Genomic DNA, 20501 nt, shown 5'->3' with positions numbered 1-20501 from the left:
AGCAGAAAAGCTTAAAACAACAACAACAACATCACAGCAGAAACAGCACAGTTGTTTGTGTGTTACTCACAGAATATTCAATGGTGCCTTTGGGTCTCTGGAACGACATGCGCCTCCCATCCTTCTTTTCGGGGGTCTTCTTCTGGCCGGTATCTGTAAGCAAGCGAGGCAAGGTACGCATTACATTCATGTTCCTTGCTCCCCAGCTTGTCACAAGCTGCCGTTTCCCAGCCTGGTGTGTAGACAGCTCATTCGTCAACAGTGAGCGCTCCAGCCAGCCAGCGATGTGAGCTGTGAGCTCCGGACCAATCTCTCCCTCTCTCACTTTCTCTCTCTCCCTCGTTCCTGCTTTGCTCTTATTCTCCTGCTCACTCTCTCTTGCTCTCCCTCCCTCCCTCTCTCTCGCTCACACACTTTCTCCTTTACACTGTCCTCTCTTGCTCTATCTGCCTCTTCCTTCGCTCCCTGCCTATGAAACGGTGCAGTGACAGTCTCTGAATGCTCTTCACCGTGCCTTTCTCCCCCTGCAGCCCCTGACGGCAGACCATTCTGACCTCCATCAGGGAAACAGTTCTGGATGGAAGATGCCAGAGGAGAGGAGTAGGAAGGAATAAGTCGGAAAGCAGGGTGTGCTAGGTAATAATTGAGGAAAGACAGAATGCAGTGGAGTGGAGACATAGAGAAGAAGAGGATGGCATAAAAATGATTCCAGTTGGGAGACCAGAAGCATATTCATGAATGGAGGACACTAAATAAAATATTGAAGCAAGCAGATAAAGGAAAAAAGAAAGGAACTGAAAGGAGACTCTTGGAATGAAGATCCAGGAAATGACTGACTTTGGTCTTTGACTTTAGCATGAGTACTGGGAGACAACCGGGAATTAAATTATGATGTTTATGCTTTTGCTAATGTAAAATAAAGATTGCATTCAATGCAAAAAACGTGAAAAAAACGTGAAATTAGACAGGGTAGATACAGTTGCAAAGAAAAAAAAGTATGTGAAAGCCTTGGATTTATTTCTGCATAAATTTGTTTCAAAATGTGTTCTGATCTGTGCAGACTGTTTGTCTATTGTTGTGACTCCTTTTCTGAAGTCTTTTTTAATGAATACTCCATCAGGTCACATATATTCAAGAGCAGTCCTTGCCCTAGTTTTTTGCAGAACTACCTCACAAAACAATAAAGTTAGTGTATCAACCTTTTTGGAAATAGAATTTATATGTTCGAAGTGTGCTGACCACGACTTGTTCACATACCTTTCACTTGAAAGCATTGTATAAAACAAAAAAATCCCCTCTATTATTGTCTTTCACAGCATGCACCTCAAATAGCTCAAACCATGAGTCATACACCAGAGTTGCTATTTATGGGGCTCATGAACAAATGCATGAAATGAGGGGGACTAGAAACCAGGGCTGCAGGTGTAAAATCAGCCTCGTACAGATGATAGCGTAGGTGGTGTATCTGAAAAATGCCTTTAAGAAAGCAAAATCAATAGTAGTAAAGTAGTACTAAGATTAATACTGTCACACACAATATCACACTAATCTCTGCGTAACTGACGTTAGAATATATATATTTTAAATATTTTATTTAAGGGATTAAATTTTTCTGGTAAACAATGAAATGAATGACTTCCCAGTTGTCATATTATGATTTATTACAGATTAACTCTTGTGTACTAAAACTCTACAACACTAAAATTTACACCATTTGCATCGTGATGTTTACAGTTCTCACAGACATGCAACAACAGAGATGTTAAGACAGGTCTGAGTTCACCATAAAACTTCAATGCTCCATACTGTAGTATCCAAAATACACTTTAGAAGGTTAGTCAAAACTATAGTAAGTAGTTTTATTTCACCAGCAAACTCTTGAATTAGTCCAGAGGTCTGTCTTTGGGCATGTTTAGAAACAATACGTCCATGTTATGAAATACAATCCACTGTGTGTATAACTACAGGTCATGAAAGTGGACCTGATTACATGTAACCTGAGTCTTCAATCTGTCAGCACAGGTGCCATTGACTTCATGTTAAGATGACAGAGATAATGGCCACATTTTTCTATAATTATAATCTGGTGTGTGTGTGTGTGTGTGCACAGCTCCTGACTACAGCAAGCTGTGCACAACTAGGGTTAACACAAGATTCACTGAATGACTGCGCATTTGAAATAATACAAACCAAGCAACTGAAACAAAAAAAGACTAGAGAAGAGACACAGAAAAACAGATATGCATTAGCAGCTGTCACGGTATGTGCTCGTAGTGAGCCAGTGATTGGTCTAAATTTAAAACCCTCGCTGTGGTTGGTGGCACAAGAAATGGCCATTTTATTCCTTGTACCCGACACACAGTGCAGCAAAGCGCCGGGGCATCTTTCATAAAAGAGACCATGATTTCATCACTCTACAGGAAACTATAGGAGCATCTGTTCTGACTAAAACGGAGAACACAACTTGTATTGTTCGTTTGATGCAAACAATCAGCAACAAGTGTAAAATGCTACAATTAATTAATATTAAACATTAAGATGTGCATGCTCAGCGACATAGGAGGTGTAAAGGATGCACCGCAAAGGTGTGGAGACAATGGGTCTGGGTCAGTGCCAGTGGAGATAAAACAAATTCACTTATCTCAGCCAAGCAGCACATTGAAGAAATTTCTGTGTGGTCACCTAAGGTTGCACTGTAAGTTATCTAATTTGTTGTTCAGCCAAGTAGAACAACAGTTACCACAGCAGAAGCAATTTTGCCATTTTTGTGTCTCAGAAAATATTATGCTCATTAATACACTGACTTCTAACAACACTAGGCTGAATGTATGACTCACTCGGAAGCTGAAAGATACTGCTTTGAGTCAGGAACAGCAGAGACTGCCCTCCCACCCCAGCAATCTGGTATGTAAACAGGAAGTGCTGCCAAACAATGGGACATGGGTTACACTTGCTTGACCTATTACATCTCTTGTTTTATTGTTGCATTGGTTAAAATACATCTAGTTGAAGAGTATGCATCTCAGTGTCGCACAGACAAATAATTGTGATTTGTGAAAAAAAAAACAACAACAATATTTTATTACATACTTTCCAAAGGAACACCTGGTAATCCCTTACAGCCCACTGCCCCCAGGAGCATCAACAACACTTAAAACATTTTTTTTTCTTCAAACAAGGATTTAATGGTTCCATTTTATGGCAGATTTAGATAAAGTAAATCTATACTTGCAAATACTTCATTTTGTAGCAGTGCAATCTGTTGATCATGAATCGCAGATGCTTAATATATTTTTGTTCCCTTTGGTGTTGTCCACAGCAATGACAAAACAAAATAAGGAAGGGAATAAAAGAGTCGAAAACCCTCTGACTAACATTCCCCCACGCGTCGACTGAATACACCAGCAGCCAATTTTCTTTTGCTCCCTTGTTTCCCCAGCCTGCCAGCTATATACTGTCCTTCTCAGGTGCTATTTTTAGAAAAACCCCTAAACAGAAGCGGAAGAAAAGAGCTCTGCACCACAGTCGCACTGAACAGGTGCTCTGCAGGACTATAGTTAGAGAGCCAGAAATTATGGTGCTAAAAATGCATGTGAGGAAGGACACATTACCGGAAATAACGGAACTACACAATAATAGACCTGCTCTGTGTAAAAGACTGTGTTTTATTAGGCATGAACTACGTTCAACTTAAATTACAACGTTATCATTAACTACATTCATACTAAATTATCAGTTAACTATTGATTATCTTATCCATGTCATTTATGAGTATTGTTGACTATAGTCTAGTTACTGCAATGATAACACCGATAATCATAATAATCAAATATATCTGTATTTGAATGCAGTGCAACAATGGACCTACTATCTTTGTCTATCCTCTCTTCCTTTTAAAGCTCAGGCAGTTGGCCAAAGTCTGCACTGGACTGCACTAGTTGAGGACAGTCAGCATGGCTTGTTGGCAGCAAATCAGTTTTGTGTGTGACAGGAAAAGACAATGACACAAGTATGTACAGGACCAGACTTGATATGGCCTCAGTCACAGTCATTCAAACATGTTTCATTTTCTTGAGGCCAGATCTTGAAGAAATTGGGAGGGGTGAATGATGAGCCACCCAACGTTAAACAGGTTTTGCCAACAGCCAATGAAAAACAGTGGACCACAAAATTTTTTACAAAGGTTTTAAAAGGTAAATGTCACATTAGCTGTGTTCAAAACACACTTCTACTGTAAATATCCTGCACACCTGTCAGAGATCATGCGAACTATGTTGGTTACATGAAGGAACTGTTTATGTTTGCACTCTGATTACCAATCGGGTGTGGCAGCCACCTGAGTCATGTTTAACTGGCAAACAACTTCCACATTGTTGTACATCAAGTTATGACTTCAAATATTTTTAAAATTCAATTTAACTTTTGTGGTCAAATGTCATTTATTTCTGCATTTCTAAAATGAAAAAAAAAAATCTACATTTAGTATGAGGTTTTTATATATTTCTGTACTATTTTTTCATACTATCGGCACAGAGAAAGGGACAAAGAAAACTCTCAACGTATATTTCCCAACAAATAGTGATTTTCTTATGTTCCATTGTGATATGCAAAAAAGAAACAAATGCAATTTAGCCTAGTATAAAACCAAGAAACAAAAACAGCCAGACTGCCACTCCTTTGTCAAATGTATGTGGTGCAGCTTTCCTCATTTGTGTACACAATCTCACCACACCCTAACACCTTGTGCTGTTTACCACTTCACGCATTTTCGTTGTAGCCAGGATCTAGGGGTCGGTCAAAGTTCCCATGGGAGGTTGACCATTTTTAAGTCACTATACAGATTAACTGCTGTGGTAACTACCATTAAAGGGATAAAACAAACTGGTTCCGGTTGCACCAAATTTTTCATGCAGACCTAAATGATAGCTGGGGATAAATATGCTATATTACTATTTGTTCAAAACACAACAAAGATTAATTCAGAGGTATTATCCCTGGCCTATTCTAGTTACATCGAGGGCAGCTGGACGTAGTAGGTTTCTTAAAGACGTGTCACTTCTCAGTTCTTCTTCAGTTCTGACTGACTATTGCGAAGTTCCTTAGACACTATTCTAAGGAGGGGCGGGATGTCAAGTCACAAGAAATCTACTTTGCCCTCGATGTAACTATTTTTGGATAAGATGACCTGGATGACTGAGAACCTACACAGACATATTCCTGGCCTACTAGACGTTCACCAAATAGCAGGTCCCTGAAGAGACCAAACACCAACAACAGTCGAAGGCTGTAATCACTGTACATTTTTAAGTGCAGGGAATAAACTGAATCCAGTCGAAAGCTGCAAATGGCAACTTTCTAATTGTGAAGTTTCTGTATGAAAACCACCGAAGAGGATCAAAGAAGCAGAAAGACTCCAACTGCTGTCTGTCCAGAAACAGCCTGTTATTGCTGCGTAACTTTTCTATAGTGCAAGCAGAGGCTGCAGTCTCTCCATTGTAATGAATATCCAGCACATGTGGTCTAGTGGAGCTGTCAACTTAAACACAGAGAACACAGTGTGACAGGCAACAGCCCTGTGCCAACACTCTCTCAGTACCACTCAGCTCTATATAACAGCAGCCTCTCTGGACCCGCCTCTGCCCCACTCAGCTTTTAGAGGAAAACTTTGCTGAACTGCAGTTTTGTGTGTGTGTGTGTGTTCATGTGGGTATGTCCTCACTAACAGGAGAGGCTCTTATATCTGCTCTGTCCTCATATTAACACCCTCTCATGTTCACACTCCAGCAAAGCTGACAAGAATGTAGTCAAAATCCTGCAGTCCAAATGCTGTAATGATGGATGGATGGGTGGATGTTATCAAACATTCTTCATCTGAATTAATATTCTGACAGCATATAAGTGAAGGTTTCCATAGTGACAAACCTGGTTCAGGCTGAAAGAAAAATAACAGTCACCAACCTGTCTGCATTATTCAGTGAAAGCTTGAGCCTGACCTAATCATGGAACTTAATGATATGTGAGGCATCCTGTGGGTGGACTGTCAAAGGAACAGGTAGACCCATGGTGCATTTATTTCCTATTGTACAAAGAGGACTTTAACAGAAAGAAAAATTCAGCTTACTATACTGCTTTTGGCCGCACAGTGGAGACTCAGAAAAGCAGAAGTAGTTCTGCTCAAGTATTGTTCTCTTATATGTAGATAATGTGGATTTACATATAATGTAAATTATGCAAAATTGCATGGTAAAATCTGCCACCTGGTTATGTGCTCTTCCATTAAAGGTTCCTGCTCTAAGGCAAGGACTACAAAGGTGTTATATCAGAGCTTACCTTAAATGTCTCAAATATGTAATTACCTCAGTAAATGCCAATTGCTAAAAGTAACAGCAAAACGTTTTAAAAGAATATAAAATAAATAGGCAAAGAAATGGCCATGCGCAACGGTAAGGCTCTCAAAATGTAACAAAAATTTAAAAAAAAAATTCTACATATATGTGAAATGTTTTATAGAAAAATCCAATGTTAGCTAAAACACTGGTTAAAACCAAGGATAAAAGTTTGCAATTATATAAATCACTAGTGTTTTTCATGACAGATGATTGTCAACTAGTATTAAAGATAAAATAAAGCAAAGATAACCAAAATTATGCCAAGTAATGAGCCCAAAATGGATCACAGAAACGCTGGTTGCCAGATGGGTGGTAAGATGGCTGGAAAATGTGTCTGGAAATAACACATTCTAAGAAACTCTAGTTTTATTGTGTATTAGTTTGTGCTTGGTGCAGTGACATGATCAATGCTCTGACTAAAGCTTTAGATAAATTGTGGTGATATACACAGTACTGTCTGCAGGAGCCTCACTAACAAGTTATCGTCGACATGACAGTAATGGAGGGCTGCAACTCAACTGAGGTGTAAAACAGAGAAATTAATGTCCAGCATCTATTCATTATTATCACCAAATCAACCACAAATAATGAGCTTGTTTGTGGAATGCATCATTCAAATGCTAATCTTAGATATATAAGCTATCCTGGTTTTGCAGTCCACCAGTGCAGTTTCATTGGTTGACGTCATTTTTTGGACCTTTTGGTTGCTCTGCATCGCAGCAGGAACACTAACCTCTCAGGTTGCAGCTCGGATCAATAGCTGGAGAAGTGATGAGCTCAGCTATTGGAAACACAAACTCGGCATTATCAGATCTTCTTATCGAGTGGAAAGCAAAGGGTTTTGTTCATGACTGAGACTGGTGCAACGCACGCCGAATGCGTTTACACAGAGCACGCAATTAGGGTCAAATTACATAAAGGGTTTTTGAGGTACTATTTATGTAGATTTTAGACAGAACGCAGTTTGTAAAAATAACTCATAGTTCCACAAACCTAAGAAAAATTGTGACTTCTTCATCAAGCTTAAAAAATTCAATATGAGACCTGTGGCATGGCATCATAAGATTTTTGTTCTGTAAATTTATAAATAAAAAAAAACTGTAACATGACTAACATAAAATTCTTCGTACAGTCCAGACAGATTCCATCCACCACAGCCTGACACCAACACAGACGGCTTAGTTTCCATACATCCAGACAAATGTGTTGAGATCAAGAGGGGGAAAAAAAAAGATGACAGTGTCTCCTTACAACTATCTGCATGACTAACAATCACACACACACGGGGGGGATTTGACAAGTTGATGAATCAACTCCCTCTTTAGCAATAAAACATAACTCATCCTACAGTTTTAGAGCCCAATGTTTATCCCCTCTATATCACCCGACTCGGGATTAGGAGGTAAAAAAAGAATAATGTCTCATTTGGGGACAAAGTTAAAATTTGTCTTCTGGCATCAAGGTCGTGGGTGTGATGGAGGAGCCCAGAGCTTCAAAACACTGGTCAAACTAAACAAGATTCATTTACAGATTCTCATAAAAAATAAAAAATAAAAAAAAAGCATTGACCTGAATTTGCAGATAAACGAAAAACAAGAGTAATGTCACCACTACGTATACCCAAAGACATGAGATGGGAAAAATATTTAATAAAACAAAACACTACACACTGTTCTACAATGACAGCCTTTTAAATCAAATTAAAGTTAAGCTTCTTCACTAAAGCTTTAAGAGCTCCACGCCCCCTGGGGGGCCTGCCTCCAATTTTGGAAACCACTCATTTTCTGGCTTTGCTTTGTGTTGTTGACAATAGTTGAATCAGTGAAGCAGCCAAACAGGCTTAACAAAAGAGATATGAATAATACATTGTGTTGTGATCATGTGGTTGAACCAAGAAGTGCAAATTTATATGCACCATTTTGCGCCTTCAGACACATTTGTTCCGGCCCTTACAGAGCAGCAGCAATAACATCTCCGCTGACGACCCCTGTGAACTCAACTTAAGATGTGCATTCTCCAGTGACACCACTGTAGCTCAGAGTTGCGTGAAATCACACAGAAGCCTGACAAAACAGATCTCCAAGAAATGGAAACTTCACAAGAGTTTGCATGAGGATTTCACCCACAAATAAACAATAACCATATTTGTGAAGGTTTTCCCCACTTACTGAAGAGAATTAAAATTCAATGAAGAAATCAAAACAATTATCTTTACTTTATGGGCTTAGTTATGCTGATGGAACTGACTCAGGCATCATCGCATGACTGGATATGGAGAATTGGTCATGTGAAATACACACAGTATATTTAAACTAAACAACAAACCATGTCTCACATTAACTTGGTAGAGCACAACATACATATAGTAAGTCTGCATTTCCACAATGTTGTCCACGTTTTTGCAAATCCTGTCATTTTAATGTTGAATCATGGCTGGTGTTCTAGAGGTAGAAATATGCTGAAGTTCTAGTTTGTTGTCTGAGGTATGTTGTTTTCTGTCCTTACAGTATGAACAATAGCAAACAGTGGAGGTGTGGTTTGCGTTTGGCTATCTGTGTTGAACTGAAAGTGTTACATAACTGTGCATCCTATTTCCTTCTTCTCCAAAGGCAGAGAATAACAATGCTATGGGTTTTACAATTAATCGAAATTCAATTACGATTCTGAGTTCGACTCCAATTGGTCACAAAAACAATGTAATGCACCTGGTATTATGGCATAGGTGTAAGCGTAAAGACGGCAGGTGGAGCTGTGAAGGAGAGGAGCAGCAGAATTTAGACATTAAAAGAGTAATAATATAGTAAGAATATATTTACCGTCAAGACATCACCAGCAACGTGATAAATAAGGTCATGTTCAAACACTGGGTGACTTACAACCAACTAATACAGAAAATGAACACTTCAGCATGGTCAGCATCACAGCCCTCTGGAAAAATAAATGAAAGAACAAAAGTAACACCAGCATTTACTGTTACTGTGAATTTTAACTGTTTGCACTGGGCTGTAATGGATTGGACCTTATTTTCTTGAATCAAATTAGTGGTTGGAGTTCATCAAATATAACTTGTCAAAGTGTAGAATTTATGTATTGGAAAATATGAAAATCGCTGCTAAAAGCACACAATAAATGCAGTGGTTTTCCAGAGTCAATGAGTAATTGTTTTAAATATTAATTATTTAAATATTGACCAATCTAATCATTATATATTTTTCCCATAATTGAGTGGCCCTACCGTAGTCTCTTTTGACGACCAAGGTATTAAGTTTGTACAAAATCAACACGGCTATTGCCATTTGAAGCCTCCAAATGATGGGTGCCATTTTTAAGTCAAAGCCCTTACAAACAACCACTTCTTCACATGACTGTTTATCAGCGTATTAGTCATTGCTCCACGTGTGGTACAGTCACCACCTCAACTACCAATTCTCATCCTTTTTGCCTTCACAAAGTTAGTAGCCCGGTGGTGGCAGCCTTGGCGTTCTATGAGCATGCATTTGATTATTTTTGTTCTAATTAGATACAGCCATTAACCTGCCTGGCACTTTTATTTGGAGCCTGAAGACTTTGGGCAGGGAGTGTCTATAAATTACAAACAAAATTAAGTAAAGGGAGCTCACTGACACGAACAAACAAGTGTGTTCACAGGACAGGCTTTTTACACTGACACTTGAAAGAATGTTGGCTGAAATGTAGTGTATATGAGTAAATTATGTGACATGTGTGGTTTTTGTGGTAGAACTGCACTACACTCTGAGCATTTACTTCAATCTAAGACACAGTAGAGATTGGGCCTCATAGTAAATGATGTGGGAGAGGCAAACAAAAAAGGAAAAGAAGGGGAAAATCACATTTTCATTAACACGGAGAGTCTGTGGTGTGAAAAGTCTCGAGGACATGCTTTGTCACTTACTGCCTGGATGGTCCCAGCATGCACTGCTTGCTGGTCTGAAATATTTGGAATAACTGAATGTGCGCAGACAGTCATGTCCTTGCACGGGGGGAGAGAAACATGGGGCTGGTTTTACTTGTTTGTGTTAAATCATTTGTAGAAATGAAAACTATTTTGTATTACTCTAAAGAGAAGACTTGATACAGATCTGTGCAGGAAGTGTCTGCTCCATATTTGTGCAACAGCCACTGTTGGGCAATACATTTGTGCCTTTCCTCAGCATGTGACTTTAACTGTGAAAGACAACCTGAAAATGGACACAAGTGTTGTAGTAAAGAGGACATTTGACAGACATATGGTTTCAAAAAGTGTTTCCTTTTTGTGCAAGTTTGACATTTCCTGTCCTGTCACTGACATTTTTAGTGTCAGTTGTTTCTAATGGCAGACTGACTGTTTAACTGAGAGTCAAAATAAAACAAACACAAAACACTGTCAGAAGAGGATGTTGCTGAGGCTGTTTGCAGCAAAAGGACAGACCTAACGGCTGATAAGCATAAAAGTAAAGAGTAAAGGTCAAGACCGCAATAAAACTATGTTTATAAACCCGTGGCTGTTGCTAGTTGCAGCAGAACGTCGTTGCAAGATTGTTAAATTTTATATTCGAAAACATTTGACAACCTAGACTATTAAAACAATGTAAAACAACACAAAACTGGACACGGCAACTTGAAAAAGAACGACGAGTGCGTAGAGTTACTGCAGATTACTTTACGTTGATGATTTTACATTCAGTGGGTAATTGAAAATACGTACGGTAGTGCAGTTTCTGTCTGCAAATAATTGCTTTCATTTCGCACATTGCAGTGTGAACAGTTGAGTGTCTTAAATTCTGCACAAGACCACCTCAGAGTCACAAGCGGTACAGTATCGTAATTTATCAGGCAGCGAATATATGCCATTTTAAGCACAGATCTGCAGGGATTTACTTAAGAATCCAGTGTTAAATCTCAGTGTTAAAGCCGAATTAATGAGAACCACATTTGGTGTATTTGGGGCACAATTTATTTGGTAACACCTACTAGGAAAGCCTAAGCAAACGCGTAAGAAGCGTTAAAGTGGTCTATTTCAACCGGAGTTTCGCTTTGTAGGCACACGTTAAAGAGAAGTTAGTCTCTAGAGTTTAATGGCCTGCGTATTGTCCACTGTTACACTAACCTGTTCTGAAGTTGCTGATCATACTGTCAAACTGCGGACCTGTGGTCTGGTGGTGGTAGTGGTGCCGGACCTGGTCCGTGTCCTCTCCTGAACCGGACCACAGCCTGTGGGAGATTGCGTCTCTGACCACTCTGGCGCTGCTGCCCGTGATAGAGAATATGTAGTCCATGTCTATCAACCCGCTAACTATGAGCTTTTAACACAGCGTCGGGAAGAACACGTACATTCCGCATTAACCGCTGAAAGATTGCAGTGCAGACGTGTCGGTGTGAATACACTCACAACGACACACACATTCCTCCAGACTGTTTCAAAACAAGTCAACGAGCACAAAACTTTTTTTTGCCCCTAGCGGAATGAGGCTGTGCCACGCAGTTACACTTCTGTCAACACACACCCCCTTCTGGACATGTTATGTTGTACAGACACAGATACAAAAACAGTACAACAGTACATACTTTTTTAAAAACGGCGTTTCTACAAATGATATCTATATTTAGAAAGACTTAAATGTTTATATAATAAACATAATAATAACATAATAATAATAATAACAATAGACACCAATGATAATAAACAAAAACATTAAATACTATTATAATAATAATTCCAGGAGGTGGCAGTAATGCACTCAAACTATGCTTGCTGCATTTAAAACATTAGAGGAAGAATTGAAAGTTTGGGGAGGAGTAGGGTCCATTCACTCACTGTTCTCAGTTGTAGTTTTATCATTTCAACCTTATAGGGTGTCAAGATTAATATATTTTTTGGCTCACATAGAGATAGATTTTATGATTTAGATTACATTCTTTACCTGTGAAGTTTGATCCTAACATTATCGAAGGTGCAATTATCGACTACCGGCTATTAAATGGGCACTAAGGCCCAGCAAGGGCAACTATCCCTCAGCTTACCCAGTTGTGATTAACCACCTGCTCAGATTTATCCTCCTGGTGTACATTTGCATTTCAATTAGTGATAGCTAAATATATTACCTCTCCTTTTGCAAAAACTGTTGGATGACTTATTCCATCTACTGAGCCACAGAAGCATCAATAAGCAGGTAACTATTGGTGTGGCGTAATTGTAAATCTATTCCCTGTTGAGATACTCTGAAAATCATCATTCATAGGCACTCTACTTTTTATCTGACTGTAGGTGTGCAAATTTAAGGCAGGTTAGTAATACAACTCATCTGATATATATATATGAAAAACCGTGAAAAACTGTAGAAAAAAAAATCCAATTTAGAATAAATTGAACAAATAAATGTTTGCATAAAAATATAACATCAAACTGCTTTTTCCCCCAGCCTGTTGCTAGGATATTTGGTTGCCGTATGTGAAGGGCTTTATGGCACCCATGACAATAACATGGGTGTCAAGGGACTTCAAGTGCAATATCATTCGAATAAAGTGAGATTTTCACATTATGGGAGGGTCGAAGTACACTTCTGTGCCAATACATGGCTGAGAGGGGACACACCGACTACTCTCAGACCCATGACATACCCAGTAAGCGTCTGCTTTACCAGCGAGGGAGAGGAGAAAATGGCATTTCGCAGGGCACCAAAAATGACTGTGGAAAAGTGCAAAGTCGACAGAGCAGAAGAGGGTGTAATAATTTGGCAGCACACTCAGGTGAGCACTGAGTCGTAAGGACTGCAATGCATTATTCATTTTAGGAGCACAACTCAGGACAGCAGAGATGTGTTACAATGTTTAATTTGGATTAGGAAGGTGATTTGGGATGTCAAACTTTTCAGTCATTCACAACACGAATAGTAAATATTGGGAGTTCCTTTGGTTTTAAATGATCATAATCCAGGAACAGTCTGTACCCGTGGTAGTTTGAGGTTGGAGCAGCTGAGAAACAGTCCCAGCAAAGCAGTGTGATCAGAGACAGTGCTGAATGTGCTCCATCTGCTGGTTACACAGGACACTGCAGGCCAAACTGTGAGAGAATTTAGTTTAGCAGCAGGGATGGATGGCGTAGTCTTTTTTTGTACATTAATTTGAGTCTCAATGTCAATGCCTAGGCCTACACCCATAACTTCAGTGCAGATTTGTATGTCAGTAATAAAAAAAATATCACAAAAGAGAAATCTGTGCTGGTCTTTGTAACTACAGCAAAGAGCTCCCGCTGTTCTGTACTGCTGTACACCTACAGTATATCATAGATGCAATAACATAAACCAACTATTTAAAAAGCATGCTCCACACACTTTACAGCTGTTCATTCTTGAAACTGTGTACTAACAAATCACTCACAAACAAATTCTTTCAAGTGAAACCCCACCAGGGTTTTTACATTTAAAAACATCTGTGTGAACAACCCACACGCGGGTTTCATTCCCCTCTGTTTATCTCTCTTTGACCTTGCACAGGCCCCTGCTGCTACACCTGGCACACAGGCAATGTGTACAGACCTTGAGAAAGACTGGCCCACTGCCACCATATACAGCCTTGTAGTGGCTTGATATACTGTGTTGCTCTACCAGCTGCTCCGAGCAGCCATCAAATCATCTATAACATCCTAGGAGGGAGGCCAACTGGGCTCCTCCTGCACAGTGGCTCTGCATTTTAGCCTCTTAGCTCTAAATATATACTTATCAGTAATGCAGAACAAGCAATAAAGCTGGGAGTAGTCATAAAGCCTGGCAACAGCTTCACTCTCTAATTAAGGGTAACTTACGGGAAAAGGCGTAGTAGATTAAAATGCTGATTTCCCCAAAAGCATTTACATTTTTTAAAATAATTATTTAATTTTATGTTTGTAGTTGTTTGGATTTGGTCTGTTGCATCACTTCCTGTCATCAGGGTTAAACACTTAACAAATAGAGCCCATTAAGTTTCACTCCACTCACAAATGTTGAGGCATGAGGAACCATGCATTTGAAGGATGTAAACACAGAAAGCAAAACAAATATTTGAATGCTAACGTTTCACATCCATTTTAACGCAGCACAGGTTTCTTACCTAAACATATGGTGGAACACCTGTGTACTACATTGGGACATTTGGATATTTCCTCTTGTATGAACCTTCTGAATTATATTTTAAGCAATAATTTTGTATACCAATGTTAGCTAATAGCAATCTTTTTTCTAAATTCTTGGCAAGTCTTAAATTACTTTTCTTTACCAACTACAAATCTGAACTAGCTAACTTTTTGTCATGTGTACAATACATTCAAGTAATTAAATGTATTTATACAGAGTAATACCAAGTCTGTAACATCTTCTCAGCAAAATTCAACTCTATGTAATGAGAACACCTCAAGTTTCAGGTGATTTCCAATACCTCTGTTGATATATGAGCTAAATTGGGGAGCCTGGAAAAAGCGTTAGCCTAAATGAACGTATAACACCTAAGGGTTTGCATAAAATAGCTTAAATTCAGGATTCACTTTGAATCTTAAATTATATATTTTTTTATTTCTGAACCTTTATAGTGTTGTGTTTTTGGTATGTGTAGTTACTGCAGGGGTTTGACGTATTTACTGAAACATTTTTATTACTATTATTATTTAATTAATAAATCTTCTAATGAGCTGAATTTCTGAAAGCACAACACAAGTCAGGGAACCATGCCGTTCTAGAGACTTAACAATGGTGCAGGCCTTGTTATACAAGCACCCTTAAACAGTACAAACCTCCGGGTGTCAGCAGTTGCCAGCAAAAACTCTCGAGAGGGTCTTGTGTGCAAGGCTTTGTCATTATGTGGGAGCGGGCCACGTGGGATCAACTGCTAATCTCAACACTTCTCTATTTGTGATCCAGGTATAGGCTACAGCCTAATCCTTAGCATTCCTGGGGTGGGGGGTCGAATGAGGAGCCGCTTCTGTTCCCCTGTCTGCTCACACACAGAAGACACAGGCCGGGTTGCGTAAGAGGAGGCACAGCAGAAAACCGGTGTGAATGGCAGCATGGAAATGACACCGTATGAACACATACATACACACACATACATACATACACACACACACATACACACACGCACTGTATGCACACAATCACAATCTGCTCCCTTCTTCCTGACATTTCCCATTAACAGGAGAAATCAGTGAGACAGCAGCGAAAAAACACTCACGTGGCTCTGATGCACCTGCAGGCAAACACCTCATCTTCTGATAAGTGGTAATGGCTCTAGTTTTTTCCATCTATGGCAGCTTATAGTTGATCACATCCGTAGTCAGTGTACAGTCTACATGTACTATGCACACTGTCCTGTGTTTGACAAGTTTTCTGTATTGCTGTGAACCAGTTCTTCAGACAACAGTGGGAGTCACAGGTGTTGTCACGTTTGTTTTTTTTTCTCTACAGGAGGTGAGGCCAGAGCTGTCTGTTCTACTACAGATGAACATGTTCTCCAATCTGGCAGGAGAAGAGTAATATTAGTAAGAGGCCAACATGAATTAGACGTCCCCGGGTGCTAAGACAGGGGAAAAAACAGGCTGATTCACTCCATGTGTTGTGGAGAGGAAAAAAAGCCTTTTCAATTACAATCTCTGACTGACTGCTGTCACACTGTTTTTTTTCACATGAACATTGTTCATTCCCAAACACTGCGGCTTATGTGGGATGCAGTAAAAAGGACCACATCAACATTTATGGACCATGAGTCATTCAGTGTGTGACGTCAGTACTGATACTAAAATCATCTGTTAGTTTCAGCTCTATCTCACTCACAGTGCTCTTAAACTGAGACAGTGATGTTATATTTAGTCATATTTTAGACTCAATGTGTGCAGGAAGTGACTGTTTGACCATTTCAGGGATACTGTTATAGAATAAATAGATGCAGGTTAGAAGATAGCCAAATGTATTTTTGACAATGACAATATTAAAAAATGTAGTAGCAGATAGCAGAAGTTTTGGTTAAAAAAAGCTAAACATGAGTCAAATCTAGCCAAAGACAGTATAGTTAAAAGAGCAGTCATTTCTGGAGGAACCATGATGAATGACTAACATTATTGTGATTGTTAAAATCTGCCGCCTCCGCGAAAGAACAAGGAGGAGCCATTAAGTTGAAAGCTCTGGACGAGGACAAATGAAAACATTGATTGGATCATGGTCCGAAGGAGACACTCAAGGTCATTGTGGGGTCTTCTTTCCTCTCTGACACAGCAGGTAGATTAAGGTGACTTTTACAAGCTGTAAGCACGCTATCTAACTTACACAAATACAGTAGGTGTACATTAGCAAATATAGTTAAGGCTTTCTTCTGAACTACAATTACTCGTACTTCAAAACATTTGTCAATCAAATGACCTGGTGCTTCAGGCACGCCTTAGCACTGAGTGCACTAATGCCTCAGTTGAACAGCAGTGGAGGAATCGGCACCTCACCAAATCACCTTTCTGTTTAGGTGAATTTAACCAACCTAAATTGATGTTTCAGTTGAAATGTGTTTTCAGTGTAAAGCTCTACTCACTTTCTGTTCAGATGGATGTGTAAACGATTAGGAAAAAACATGTTTATTGATTTATAATACAGTGACAACTGTGTCAGTTTGAAGACGGTTTGAGTTAAGCTCACACACACACTCTGACTGTTACCTAGACAGGAAGTTCCCTTCCTGTTGCTCTTCACAAATTATTTTAAAAAAGCAACCACAAGCTTGTCTTTGTTTGTGCCTGTTTTTCACTCCAGGGTCCAGCCTCTTCTGGACAGAACAACAAATTACAACTAAAATCGTTGCTGTAAATGTGTAATGTATTTATTTCCACACAAAAGCCAGTCATTTGGATAAGGATGACGGAAAATGCTGTTGGGGGCTGAAGAATTATGTCATTCCACCTGACATTGCTACATATCAACCTGCCGTTATTGCCTGGACTTCTCTCTTAGGACAGTTCAACGTGGTGGCTGCTGGTGATGGATGAGCGTTGGTGCCAGCGCCGGCTATCTTTCACCGCCTCCTCTACTGCCCCTGCCAGTGGTCATCTATCCTCTGTGGGTGTCTGCACTGTCTAAGGTCGCCCCCAGAGACTTGGTGGCCCTGACGACTGATGGCCACAGCCTTAGTGGTACGAACACATCCGTCTATAGAAACACCTCTTTTCTTCCTCAATCTTTCCTTTGTCCCACTTTATTTGTACATGTCCTTGCATCTTATTTGCTGGTGTTTGTTTTGTTGATGATGGGGGGGCACATCTACAATTTCAGAGATATAGAAAAATGAAAAAAAAAAAAAGAAAAAAAAAAAAAAGAAAAAAAAAAAAAAAAAGAAAAAAAAAAAAAAGGCAGGGAATGACAGTGTTGGAGAAGAAGAGATGGATAGATGAAATGCGGAATGAGCATCAGACACGCACCACTGCTTCCTTCATGCTGGGCAATATATTAAAATAATAAAGCCCAGCCTTGAGCTGAAGGTTGAGGCCACAATAAAGCTGACAGGGAGAAGAGAGGCTGCAGGACTCAGGCGTATAAACAAAGCAAATGCTCTGTTATGTCTGTGTCCGGTTTATCGTCGGAGCAGAACTCTTCCAAAGGGAGTTAATTGTTCTTCTTTTAAAAGGCAGACACAGTCATATATCTCATCATTAGTCTCAAAAGTCCAACCATAAATCACTCAGTGACAATAGAAGCAGAAAAATATTGCTCTTTGCCTCGGAGGGCATCAACATCAGCCTGTGACTGGATACGGGAATGGAACCATGTAAGGAAATTAGAAACAAATGGAAATCTTAAACAGCACAAAGACGGTAAATGGTTCAGCACTCTTTCAATCTGCTGTAAAACTGTCCTCTGCTTGGACACTCTTCATCTATCACTTGATAGTTCCACAAGTGAGCTAAATTGGATAATGAATCTGTCTCCTCGGGAGATACGGGGGATGGGTAATTTGTTGCTTACATTAGGAGCCAGGGACATATTTGCATCATTGGAGGTGTAACTCGGTGTGAGACGGTTTGCACAAATAAATGCAGTTCATAGCTTTGAAATGAATGAGATGGGGCCCAGTGAAGGGGTAATTGACCTGCTTGGGAGAGACCCTTATTTAAAAGCAGAGATTTTGCACTAAGGTCAGAGAGTTACAGTGTTAATGAAGCACAGGTTGAAAAAAAACTCAGCTGCTCATGGGCTTTTTTCACTCAGATATTTAAGCTGTTTCCATGAGCTGCTGTTTCATCTCCAGCTGAGGTTGGTTGGATCAATTCTTTGAATCTGAGATGGATCATTAGGCTGCAATGTAGCATCTGGTCTATTGTAATACTATAAGCTGCATACTGGGTGAGAAATGGACAATGACAGACGCAGGAGGACAGAACGTACTCTACTACAGTAGTTTTAGAGGTATTCCTGATCAAATTGGGTCTGTGATTGACTACTTTTTTAGCCTTAAAAGTTGTTTTGAATGGTGTCAACTTCTATTTGAATGTTACAGTACAGCAGTACAGCAGTATCTCACTAATATCTTTTAACAAGTTAGTAATGTCCATTCTAGTGATGCAGTACACAATGTAGATCTACTGTACGTGGTCGTTGTTGGGTTTATGCCCCTGTCTGTAGAATCCTGCAGTCATTGAAGTACGTTATGAGAACACATGCATGCTTGGTCGGCCATGACGACAGACGTCAATCAAAGCAATGTGGCACTTTAATGCCTTCAGTCTGCACTTTGTCATGTCTGAGCAGAAGACTGATATCACACCTGCGGCTTCACACAGTTACTGTCTGAGCGATGGGGGCACAGCCATGACCCAGCATCCACTGCATACTGTCAGTGCCAGGATTTATGAGCTGTCCTCATAATCAGCTAGGCCATGTCTATAAAACATACAGCAACATATTTTAGAATAAACAACAAAAAATATTTATTTTTTCTCCAAGTCTGTCTAATCTGAAAAGTTTCCACTGAAACTCTGAGAAGTCTCTATTTAGAGTACCTTTCTTCTGCTAGCCTTCTTTTTGTAAGTCTTTTACAGTCCTTTTATCCAGGGCATGTCCAGAGCAGTGACCCGTGTGGAGACAACAGCACACTGCACTACACTGGCCAGCTTAATCCTGTCCTCCAGCTATTCTTCCTCTTGGATAAACCAGTGCAGGGCAAATACAGCCCCAGAGCCTGAACAACACAAAAGTCCTCCACATGTTAATGAGAGGAGCTACAAGACAGTGTGCAGAGGGAGGGGCTCAGGCTTGGCCCGACTCCACCACTTACATCTCTTGTCACTGTGGCGAAGTGAGTAACTTTACAAGGACAAAATATGTTACAAAACTATATTCTGAAGCAGTGCTACTGTAAGAGAGTGTTTACTAAGTCACACTATTGTAAACACACCAGCCTACAGGGTAGAGGTAATGCACCTGAAGTTTGTCTGCTTGCCAAGAGAAGATGCAAAGTGTGCCTTCAGGTAGAGTAGTAAAACTAACAACTAATGCTTGGATTGTTGAGCAGCCTAAAAACAACTATGCTTCAATACAAACTTTTCCCTCCAATTAAAAAATGGACATTCCAACTTAGGACAGAAAGTGCCTGCCACATTAAACACAACCATTTATTTATAATTAGTTATACTAGCACTTAACTAAGTTATATATTTTCAATATCAATAAAATCTAAATGGACACATGGAAAAACTCTGATTATAAAATAAAACGTTATTCAGTATACTCTAACTTGTTTATGGTTCCTCAACTTTGCTCATGATGTTTCTGAGGAAATGCACTGAGCACACCTACTCCGTCTACAGAGCCTCCAGTGGAAGTAATCACCTGATCTCAGTGTAAAGAGTAAACGCATCATAAACTTTCAAAGACCATGAGATTTGACTGAGACCCACATAAAAGTGAAACTTAAGGAATGCTGTTGTTCTCAACTGCAGCTGAATCTCTCCAAATAAATGTCCATGCACAACCAGGGACATATTTCTACACTATTACAAGTAAAACCCGACTGTATGCTGATCTTTGCAGACTGACTGTATGTAAACGGTGTTCTTTCAGGTGCAGTACTAGCACCTGTATATATCATATACAGGCAGAATAGAGCAGTTTT

The 20501-nt window shown here is 39.7% G+C and overlaps 1 protein-coding gene across 4 annotated transcripts in view; it reads right to left on the bottom strand.

Annotated features, from left to right (window-relative positions):
• The window catches only part of oxr1a (oxidation resistance 1a), a 112308-nt gene that overhangs the window by 43679 nt on the left and 48128 nt on the right, over nt 1-20501 (bottom strand). For 3 of the 4 annotated variants that reach the window (XM_025061562.1, XM_008323693.3, XM_025061561.1), the window contains exon 4: nt 71-153. In XM_025061562.1, the coding sequence (XP_024917330.1) occupies nt 71-153 (83 nt within the window). Of the gene's footprint in view, nt 1-70; nt 154-11496; nt 11860-20501 lie in introns of those variants that run through there. The other variant, XM_008323694.3, reaches the window with a different exon arrangement.

This window comes from Cynoglossus semilaevis, chromosome 13 (assembly GCF_000523025.1).
Source record: "Cynoglossus semilaevis isolate Cse_v1.0 chromosome 13, Cse_v1.0, whole genome shotgun sequence".
Classification (NCBI taxonomy): domain Eukaryota; kingdom Metazoa; phylum Chordata; class Actinopteri; order Pleuronectiformes; family Cynoglossidae; genus Cynoglossus; species Cynoglossus semilaevis.
The sequence above is the reverse complement of the archived record's forward strand: the minus strand, read 5'-3'. Positions and strand labels throughout refer to the sequence as shown.